This window comes from Mustela erminea, chromosome 4 (genome assembly GCF_009829155.1).
Source record: "Mustela erminea isolate mMusErm1 chromosome 4, mMusErm1.Pri, whole genome shotgun sequence".
In the NCBI taxonomy this organism is placed as follows: Eukaryota; Metazoa; Chordata; class Mammalia; order Carnivora; family Mustelidae; genus Mustela; species Mustela erminea.
The window spans coordinates 67,258,997-67,269,872 of record NC_045617.1 but is presented as its reverse complement, the minus strand read 5'-3'; the positions used below and the strand labels follow the sequence as shown (position 1 = coordinate 67,269,872).

Sequence of the window (10,876 nt, the reverse complement as noted above, 5' to 3'; positions counted from 1 at the left end):
GGAAAAAATGTTTTACTTTTCTCAACTATTGCAGAATTGTTTCTTGTAATATTTTATACATAAAATTCATAGAAGGGAATTTTGTATTACACTGTAGTTCATAAAATAAGCTGCATTATCTTTGTACTTGTTGAACTATAATTAGGGATTATCACTGAAATCCTAGCCAGGATCCTCTCCTAATCTAGAACATAGGTGCAACTCTCCACGTTGTGTCCCGGTTCTTTTTCATAAGAAGGCCCAGTGCAAGTACTGTCATAGTGGGCAAAAACCTGTGAGTTCGTGTACAGGCCACTGAGGTGTCTGGATCATGAAGCCGCAACTGGCCTCTGCACACACATAACCTTAAGGCAAAAGTTGATCGCATTACTTGTTCATCGTTTCTCAAAGGCTGCTCTGTGAAAAGGGTGTGAGGTATTGAACCAGCCAGGATCTGTTTCACCTGGAGTCCTAGGCAGAGTAAGAAAGGGATCACGGAATCTTGTACCTCCTTTACCTTACAAGAGGTGGAGGTTAAAGTTTGCCTTTATAATTTCAGGGTGTCTCTAAAACTACCTCCACAACACCAGGGAGAAAACATGGGAGTGGCCAATGTGTCTTGGTACAAAGACACCCTTCTAATTGTTGTCCTACTTTACCAACATTTGCAAGGTTTGCGGCCATTAGGTCTCTGGAGAAAGCTGCCTTGGTTGTCCCCTACCACACAGACTTTTACACTCCAAGAGCTGCTCTTGGGGTTTTCTTTTTTGAAGCTGTTTTGGCACTAATTCCTCTTGATGATGACTCATAAAACAAATGTTGTTTTTCACATAGTTCCTGAAAGAGAAAGGCACTAATGAAAATGTCACTCGTAGTTTATAGTACTTGGGGGAAAAAAAAAAAAAGTACAGGCTATTTTTTTTTTTTTTTAAACCACCCTGGGGCTTTAAGGTTTTAGCCTGCCCGAAAAGACGTTTTTACTGCAAAGCCTTGATGTACCATGAAATTCAGATTTACCCCGAACTTTGGTCAAGCTCATGCAAAGGGTAAGGTGGGGAGGGCGACTTCCCAGTAAATCAAGGCATTCCTACCTGCGAAGTCCAAGGATAGTATTACATAGAACTAATGGAGATAGTGTCCCAGATCCTATTTTATTTTCCTCCTCTTCTTAAACTCTACCAGTATGCCTCTATTGGCGTCTGTGTTGTCTGCCTTCTGCCTTATGTGCTTGCTCCTGCATTAAGAAGTTCTCTTCTACGGGATTATTCCCATCAGTATAAAAATATGCCCTGGTAGTTTACGTTTTTTAGAAACAAAGACCACCTTTGATCCTCTTTCAAAGATCTTTCCCTGTGCATTGAACCAGTTACTTGGGCAGATAGAGACTTCTGCTTCAAGGAGCTTATCTTTTAATAAAGGAGACAAGTGTATAAGCATATAATTTTGAGTAGTGAAAGTGTTAGTGAGAAAAATAAACAGGAAAAAAAAATGGAAACAGATGGGAGATGACTATCACACTGCTGGCATCACTCTAAAGAAGTGACATTTGATCAGAAACTGACAAGTTAAGGAGGAAACCCTGTGAAAAACTGGAAGCACTCTGTTTCCAGAAAGGTCAGAGCATGGCTAGTACGTGAACGATGAGATGAGCTTAGAGAAGTAGGTGGCAGCCACAGAAGTGCGCATTTTATTTGAAATGTAATTTGAACCACAGAATTTTGAGCTGAGGAATGACATCTTTAGAAGTTCAATCAAACTGCTGGTTCGAGGATAGACTGAGGAGGGCAGGGGCTGGAAGACAGTGTAGAGGTTAGTCCAGTCCAAGGAAAAGGTGGTGGTTGGGATGGAGCATGGCACTCATCGAAAGGGTCAGGTTCACGGTATGTTTTGTTAACAGATTTAACGAGACTTAGTGCAGATGTGTGGTGTAGAGATTATCATGGATGAATCCTAAGCATCTAGGAATGAGACTGATCACCGGGTTTAGCAATGTAGAGGTCACTGGGATGTTAGAGCAATTTCGCTAGGGTGGTAGCCTTAAAAGTCTCATTGGGGCAGGTTCATGAGAGAATGGAGAAAGAGAAATTGATGTCAATGAATATTCCAGAACTTGGCTATAAATGGTAGCAAAGGAACAGCACAAGCTAAAGAGGAAAATGGAATCAAGACCATTTTTTTTAAGATGGGGGAAAAAAAAATCACACAGTTGCTGGTGAGAAGTTGGATCCAGTCGAGAGGTAAAATGTTCATGATGCAAGACTGAACAGAGACAACTGTTGGATAATGTCCTGGAAAAGGGATGGAGGAGAGCGTGAAGTGCTGGGCCTCACACAGGAATGACAGAACTAACAGAGAGAACCCGGAAGGATGATGGTGTATTTAGATACAAACACTACTATGTGGGTTGTTGTGTACAGAAGTTGCCTTCTGATTGTGTTCATTTTCTTCAGTGAAGTCAGAGACAAGGTCATCAGTGGGAGTGAACAGGGCTAAGGAGGTGGGGAGGTTTCCAGTCCATAGGCCTGGGATATATGTCACTGTCAGGCAGCACTGAAGGCCACTTGAGGTCAACGATCGTGATTTTTTTAAAATTAACTTATTTGACAGAGAGAGAAAGAGAGCATAAGCAGGAGGTGGAGAGGGCAACAGAGAGAAGAAGCTGGCTCCCCGCCGAGCAAGGAACCCGATGCCAGGCCCCTGGGATCATGACCTGAGCCCAGGACAGACTCTTAACTGACTGAGCCACCCAGGCGCCCCCGAGGATCATGATTTAAAGTGAGAAAAACCCAACACCGGGTTTACATGCTTTCTCAGCCATGTTCAGTTGTGTGACAGCAGAGGCTCAGTTGGCACACCTCAAAATGTAAATCAGCTCACATCACCCCCTGAAAATATTTTAGTAGCTTCCCATGGCACTTAGCATGAAATCCAAGGGGAACCTGGGTGGCTCAGTCGGTTAAGGTTAACCGTCTGCCTTCCACTCAGGTCATGATCCAGGCTCCCTGCTCCCGGGGGAGTGTGCTTCTCCCTCTCCTTCTCCCCTGCCCTCCTTCTGTCCCCACCCCCCCCCCACCCCGCTACTGTGCTCTCAAATAAGTAAATAAACATCTTTAAAAATAAGAAAGAAAAGAAAAGAAAAAAGAAATCCAAACTTGCTGGGCCTGCAGGGCTCCACTGACTTTCTAACTGAATCTCACAAATTTCAACCTCGTGGCCTTCTTGCTGCCCCTGGAACAGGTCAAGTGTGTTCGGATTAGCCTTTGTGCTAGCTGTTCTCTCTGCTCCAGTTCTCCTTTGTCCTTTCTTTGTCGACTCCTCATTATCACCCAGATTTTATCCTACGTGTTACCTCTCAGGTAACCTTCTCCGATCACCGGATCAAAAGTAGCCCCCCACTCACTCCCTCTCTAATCAACATGTTTTAATTCTCAAGGCATTTTTGCTCACTGAGTACTGTGCTGTGGCACCTTGAACAGCGAGTGCCTGGCACATATTAGATGCTCAGTAAATATTTCTCGAACAAGTGAGTTTGGATGAAGGAAGGAAGGAATGACCACATACAATAAATTTGCTAGAAGGGAAAAATAACAAGTCTCAGAATGAATATATTTCCAAAACGTCAACTTGTTCATTTTCTCTCTGTTTCCACTTAAACTAAGGAAAAGCATAAAAGTCACAGCTGAAATAGCAAATACAGCCAACACCCCATCTTGAGTTGGTCGCTGGCAGGGCAGAAGTTCAGAATAAAATCCTTTCAAATTACATTATTGCTGAAATCTTTTCTGACCTCTCAGCTGAATCACTGTTTATTTTATAAGAAACCTAATAACCTTGGAAGAATATTTGTTTTCTCAGCCTTGCAGTAATGGAAGTAAAAGAACTGAATGCCAAATAGGAAAAAGGAAAAAAAAAATTTTTTTTAAGATTTTATTTATTTATTTGACAGTCAGAGATCACAAGTAGGCAGAGAGGCAGGCAGAGAGGGAGGAGGGGAAGCAGGCTCCCCGCTGAGCAGAGAGCCCGATGCGGGGCTTGATCCCAGGACCCCGAGATCATGACCAGAGATGAAGGCAGAGGCTTAATGCACTGAGCCACCCAGATGCCCCATAAAAATATTGAATGAGAAAGGAAAATGTTAAGCAACACTGTAATATCACCTTGGAAGTCATTTTCACATTAGAAATCGTTTCCTTTCTTCCTCCGTAGGGATTCGTTGGGCTATACATGTCAGGACACTCTCTTTCCCTGGTGACAAAATTGGACTCATTTTCTTCAGTAACTCCTAAATTTGAGAAGACTCCCTCAGCACCGTCTCCGAGCTGACTTCAGCTCCCGCCTGCCAGTGAGCGCCCTGGGCTTCCCGCCCACCTGAGTGCACTGAGCTGATTACATAACTTCTCAATACCATCACGGATTTTATCTTCCTTTTATTTTTGTCTCTGACATTTTCCTGCTGGAAACCGGGTTTAACATACATACTCCATACGTACTTTAGACAGCTGACAAAATTCAGGCTACTTACATTTCCAATTTTTTTTTTTATTTTTTTTTATTTTAAAGATTTTATTTATTTATTTGACAGAGAGAAATCACAAGTAGATGGAGAGGCAGGCAGAGAGAGAGAGAGGGAAGCAGGCTCTCTGCTGAGCAGAGAGCCCGATGTAGGACTCGATCCCAGGACTCTGAGATCATGACCTGAGCCGAAGGCAGCGGCTTAACCCACTGAGCCACCCAGGCGCCCTTACATTTCCAATTTAAAAGAAACATTTGCTGGGCACCTGGGTTAAGTGTCTGCTTTTGGCTCGGGTTAGGATATCAGGGTCCTGGGATCAAGCCTCAGCAGGGAGCCTGCTTCTCCTTCTCTCCCTGCCCCTCTACCTACTTATGCTTTCTCTCTCTCTCAAATAAAAAAATAAAATCTAAAAAAAAAAAAAATGTATCTTATAGTACTACAGAAATAGGAGTCAGCCAAGGTTTCTGAGAGCAACGATTTCCTCTCTGCGCCACAACTCACACCCTGGGAGATGCCTTCACTGCCACTGGGAATTTCACCTGCAGTATTACTCGGCATCCCCCACCCTTTATAATTCTCAATATCAGACCTCGTATCTACTCTTATTCTTCAACACCTAGCACCAGTGTGGTACATCTAGGGTGACCAGGATTTGGGCTTTCGGATTTCCCTTACTTTGCAATTTATCACTGAAGGTTTGGATTTAAATTTGGGTAACCGCATGACTCAAAAGCCACAGAAATGTGATTCTTTCAAAAACATTTCATAACTCAGAGTTTTACGAATTTAGACAGAGTCCTTCCCCACCCTATTTCTGAATAAGTTTTGCTGCGTTTTTAGGTAGCCAAATGATAGGTTGCTAAGGAATGTCTTATTCTGGGGGTCTACTAGATAGAAAGATTGGCTTTTCTCAAGTTTTGTCCTCATATTTTTATTTGGTTGGCAATTTGATACATTCCAACAGCCCCATATGAAAAATAGACCTGAAAGTTTCTTAACCTTAATTCCAAATTATTTATTCATTCCGGTTTCGAGTTAGACTTTTTTTAAAAAAAGAATGTAATAGGGAGTGATAATAGAGTAAGTAGGTCCTTTGTTTTGTTCAGCTCATTCATAATTGCTTTCTCTCCAGCTCAACTTTGCAATTAGTGTTGTTCACAAGAATTTTAGCAAACCTTTATTTTTAAAGAAATTTCACTCCCCCAGCTAATAAACAGGTAGTTAAAAAGTGCATAGGCTCAAGATGGACCTACCATAAGGGCAATGACACTTCAACCCCGGGGCCCCTCACTTCACAGCCTCTTTCTTGTAAGACACACACAGTCACACCTAATTTTACATTCATAATTTGTATCTTTTTTTTTCCTTCAACAAGGCCCTGAAAAGCTTAGGCTTCACAAAATGTGGGTCTGCCCCGGATTTCATACGCACTTCCTTTTACACACTGATATGTCCAGGACCAGCTTCCAACACACACTGGTCTTTTCTTCCTTCCCCTCGTGTGTCCTATAGGAGCCCACAGACAGTACGCACCAACTGAACTCAGTGGGGTACGGGAGCCCCCGCCAGACTTCAGCCTCCCAAGCCTGCTCTTCCTCCTCCTCGTCTTACTTCGGTGGATGTCCCCAAATGGGGTTAGTTCTCTATTCTCGAGAAAGATCCTGGTTTTCTCTTTTCCCTCAACTGTCTTTTCCAATCCAGCTCCAAGTCATCTAATTTCATCCGTGCACGCCATCCAGCCCCATAGTTCTCTACCCCATTTCTTCACAAGACTCCCATTGGTCTCCCTCACTCAGCAGCCCCCCTTCCAATCTCTATATTTTGCCAGAGTCCTCCGTAAAAAATCAGCTAACTTTTATCCCCTGCCCTATTGTTTTAAATATACCCCACTGCCTTCAGCATAAAATTCAAACTCTTTACCAAAATGGACGAGACCCTTCCTGACTGCTTCTGCCCTGTGCTCTGGACTCATCTCTCGATCTCCCACCCAGAACTTGTCCTCTTCAGACCCCACCAGTGAGCACACTGGCCTCTGAGTGCGATTCTCCTCTGACTCCCACGTACTCCTCTTGGCCCAGATCACTCCTTCAGGATTCTGCTTCGGTATTCTCTCTCTCAGGAAGATGTTATAAATGACATCCTCTAATATATGTGATTTTCCTTTGTGCTTGCCAACAATGGGAAATCTTTGTGATGCTCTGTATTTTCTTGCCTGCCTCCTCGACGGAAGAAGTTGGGACTCCTCATCTCCTATGTTCTCAGTTCTTTCCTAGTACAGTGTTGGGTGCCTTACACATGATCATAAAAGAATTAGTTAAACAATATCTGAAGTGGAGGGGAAGGTAGAGATGTGGAAAGCCAGACTGTCTCACTTAATCTGCCCACATGCCTCTTCCTCCTCCCGTTGCACAGGCTGTATTAGACTATAGATTAACTCATATCCTGAGACCGGATCAAAACATGTTGTGCTTTTACACCGTTATCCATGAATGAATCCCACCCCCCGCCCCAATAAGGAATTTAGCACCGGCCTTGTTTACAAGTTATCAAATTGGTCAGTGGATACTTTTTGATCCTCTGCTAGGAATCAGTATTATACTAGGCACTGCACAGAGAGGTTTCATAGGAAGGATAATGAGCAGAAACCATTCCTGGAAAGCAATATGTTACAACTTCGTTAAGGAGGTGAAGTCGACAGGGTCTTAGCTAAGGCAGTAGAGAAGAAAATGGAACAAGAAAATATTAAAAATCCAGGAGAAAGAAATATGCTCCAGGGCTAAGTTTATGCAGGACTTCAACGACGAGGATTTGCGTTGTCTTCTAAGGCATAAGGATGTTGAGTTAAATCGTCAATGATATACAGAATGTCGTAATAGAAAGAGATAAAGAGATAAGTGTGTGTGAGGTAAATTGCTGGAAAGAAAAGTGTTTCACGGGAGCGAAAAGAGAATTTCAAGAAAGAGCAGGGGTGGTAGATTAATGTGGTTTAAAAAAAATTCTGTTTCCTTTATCCCATCAAAAGCTTAAGTCAATTTCTACACCCTTTCATTCTGGACCGGTCTCAGGAAAAAAAATTGGAGTACTGCAGTGTGACTTCTAGAATGTACACTTCACAGGCCTTACAGCTCCTGCTTCCACTGCCTTGGAACGTTGCCCAGAATCTGCCATGTGAGGAAGCCATATCAGCCTTCTGGGGAGCAAGACCCTGCGGAGGACAACACAACCACCCCAGCAAATCAGCACCCACTCTCATCCACCTTGGTGAGGCTCTCTTACACCGTCTAGACTGATTGGCCCTCCTGCCATGTCAACCCATGAGGGCGCCCAGGAGGAGAACGAGCAAGAGCACTGCCCAGACAAACCAAAGCATCCTGGGAAATGGGAGTAGTATATTTTAAGTCATGACATGTGGAGATGGTGTGCTACACTTCAACAGACAACTGATGGGAAACACAGATAGAGCAGAATGAGAAATAAAGACTGGACAGTAGGTTTGGAAGTTTTCAGAGTCCTGGCGTGTTAGTCCTGGAAAAGGCCTAGAATCTAAATCAAGGCCCCAAATGGATGCATAAGAAATGAGGTTCTCAGTTATTTGAATCGTGTATCAGTAGTTCATAGTCTTGTTCAGATTCTGCGCTCCCCCAAGAAACTCAGTTGGCTTCAACTTGCATAGAGCCAGGCAATGTGCTGATCAGGCCAAGGGTCTAGCCAGCCTTCTGACAATTAGATTTCCCCGTAAATGAATAACTTTCATTTTCATTGTATTTTTTAAAAAACAGGGCTTTATCTATATTAAAAATTAACTACAATTTGATATTTAACTCACAGCTTGAATTAAGAGAGGTCTTTCTGCCTGCTAAAGTGAAATATTTAAAAAATGCAAACCACGTCTAAGTGCATAAAATACAAAGCAGAAGTTTTCCAAATCCTACTCTGAATAAATATGTCCATGTAGAGTGACCATGAAATCACCTCGCAGGTTCATTCTTCCATGAGATTCCCGTACCAATCATTTCTGTCTGGCCCACTGAGAGTGTTTTTAGAAGAAATTCCCAAACTGTAGATAAACAGGACCCTCCCATTAAAACCCAAGAACCAGTATCCCTACGTTGTCAAGTGTAATGATTTATTGCTAGGAAGAAGAACAAGTTCTGCTTCATTCCGGGCCCCTGAGCATCCCCTCCTTCCCCGCAGTTCACCACTTAGAGATCTGAGCTCTGTTACTCAAAAGGAAAGAGTTTTCTACAGCCCACGCCTAAATTAAGCTGCTTAAACAATCTCTCTCTGTGAGATGTATTAACCATCTTCCAGCTGCCATCCGCAGGAGAAACTCTTCAGCTTCTGAAATTCATCTTGATTGTGCCGTATTTGGAATAAATGCCATCATTTGAACCCAAGGGTGTTCCTGTTCATCTCAGCCTTCACAGGTGGTTAGGGCTTCAAGATGACCTACACGTTTGAGAGCGGAAGGAGGCCCATGGTTCTGGCATGAGGTGCGGGGGAGGTGGGGGAGGGGCACGACATTCCAAGATTTACCTGAAACCCCAATCAAAAAAATCCCCTCCTTCGTGGGGCACCTAGGGAGATGAGAAGAGGTTCTTCGGGCTTTACTGAAAAGAACTTTGAAAAGTTCACCTGCTAGAAAGCACTGGTTATTTTAATTCCTTAGCTTAGTCACCTAGATTCATCACACGGCACAAAAACTGAAATTGTGGGGGCACCTGAGTGGCTCAGTGGGTTAAAGCCTCTGCCTTTGGCTCAGGTCATGATCTCAGGGTCCAGGGATCATCTCTGCTCAGCAGGGAGCCTGTTTCTACCTCTCTCTCTTTGCCTGCCTTTCTGCCTCCTTGTGATCTCTGTCAAGTAAATAAATAAAATCTTAAAAAAAAACAAAACTGAAATTGTGCTTTAAGATATGGTTTCAGGCCAAAGGGAATATCCTGAAATAATTTCAGATGTTGGGTCATCATTTGGTTGTATATAAAAGCTTCATATTTTTTTACTGGAGCATTGTTCAGAGAGCATAAACATAATACTTACGCTTTTGCCAGCTCCACTGATATTTGTTCCAAAGAGCGTCCCTTTGTCTCGGGTATAAACACAACGACAAAAGCCAGGCATGCGAGGCTCATGATTGCATATATAAAGCAAACCCACGGCAAGCCAATGAGCTCTACAAGGGACAAGAGAGACTGATTAAAAATGTGCTTTGCCTTGCTTTGACCCCATTTTGTGGACAAGCTGCTTCTTGGGGTATAAATAAAAACACGTGTATTTTCAAACATGCTGGTAGTATCCTGGGAAGTAGCAACCACAAGCTGAAAATATAGCCAATCTCTGTAAGTTTCCTTTTTACAGACTAACGCAGCTTTCTCTCTTACAGCCTTGTGACAATCACAATTTAAACCCAACGCCATCTTCTTCGGAGCATGCCTTTCTTTTTCGAAATGGTAATATGCCTGCTCATTGCAAACAAATAAAATAAAATAAAATAAAATAAAAGTAAAATAACCTCAAATGACGCAGAAACATCGAAAGCAGAAGGTCAAATATCTCCTCTGGCTCCTTACCCTCGCATGTCCCCCTCTCAGGAGAAACGACTGTGGCAATTGAGTTTCTATGTGGTGGACATTTTTAAAGACACTGATACAGATGCACTTTTCTTGAAATGAGCTCACCCTTCTTTACCCTTATTATTCAAATAAATCATTTCATGTTGGCAGTATTTCCTCTTAGTAGCTGGCAGTGTGTTTTAATGCCTCCTCCTGGATTCAGAGGAAGAAGTGTGAACAGTTCTAAGGAAAGGCACTCACTTGCGAAGAGTCATCTGCAAGCAGTCACACCCTCAGGTGCTGTCCTATCTGGCCTGACAGCCTAGAGTGGCCTCTGACCGCTGCTGGCCACAGGTACAGTCCCTTGGCGGTTCCTGACCCTGGTCAAGTCACATGAAGTGGCGAGAAGTAACCCCCCTTCACCCGCCCCCATGCACCGGGAGCCTGCTGTGTGTATCGTGCCCCACCCCGGGGGCTCAGGAGCAGGAAGCCCAGCCTTGGGGAGCAGCGGGGAAGAAGCCGGGTCTTTACCAGCACAGGCTCTGACTGACCACAGCCAGAAACAGGGCAAACAGCCCTTCACAGCTGCACCCACCGATCCCCCCTAGAGGCCAGAAGAACTGTCTGTAGTGAGGTGGCACGGCAGATACAGCCTGGAAATATCAAAGCATATTAGCCACCTGTCCGTCAGTTGTGCTGAGGTGAGGCAAAGCGGGAAGAAGGGACTGCAGGACAGCTCTTAGGGTGGTTTTAATGAAAGCCCCGTCCCTCTGTGCTTCTCTTGCTGCGGGCACAGGTTTTTGCCCCAGTGAGTGCTTAATAAAGTGCTTGT

The 10,876-nt window shown here is 43.8% G+C and overlaps 1 protein-coding gene across 8 annotated transcripts in view; it reads right to left on the bottom strand.

The window, feature by feature from the left end:
- Positions 1-10,876, bottom strand: part of SLC2A12 (solute carrier family 2 member 12) — a 53,709-nt gene that overhangs the window by 1,891 nt on the left and 40,942 nt on the right. For 3 of the 8 annotated variants that reach the window (XM_032339458.1, XM_032339460.1, XM_032339461.1), the window contains exons 4-5: positions 9,533-9,665; positions 283-816 (exon numbers count right to left, since the gene is read on the bottom strand). The exons of 1 other annotated variant lie outside the window; for it this stretch is intronic. In XM_032339458.1, coding sequence (XP_032195349.1) covers positions 663-816; positions 9,533-9,665 — 287 coding nt within the window. In that variant the 3' untranslated portion in view covers positions 283-662. 4 more of the 8 variants (XM_032339462.1, XM_032339463.1, XM_032339459.1 and 1 more) reach the window with 4 other exon arrangements.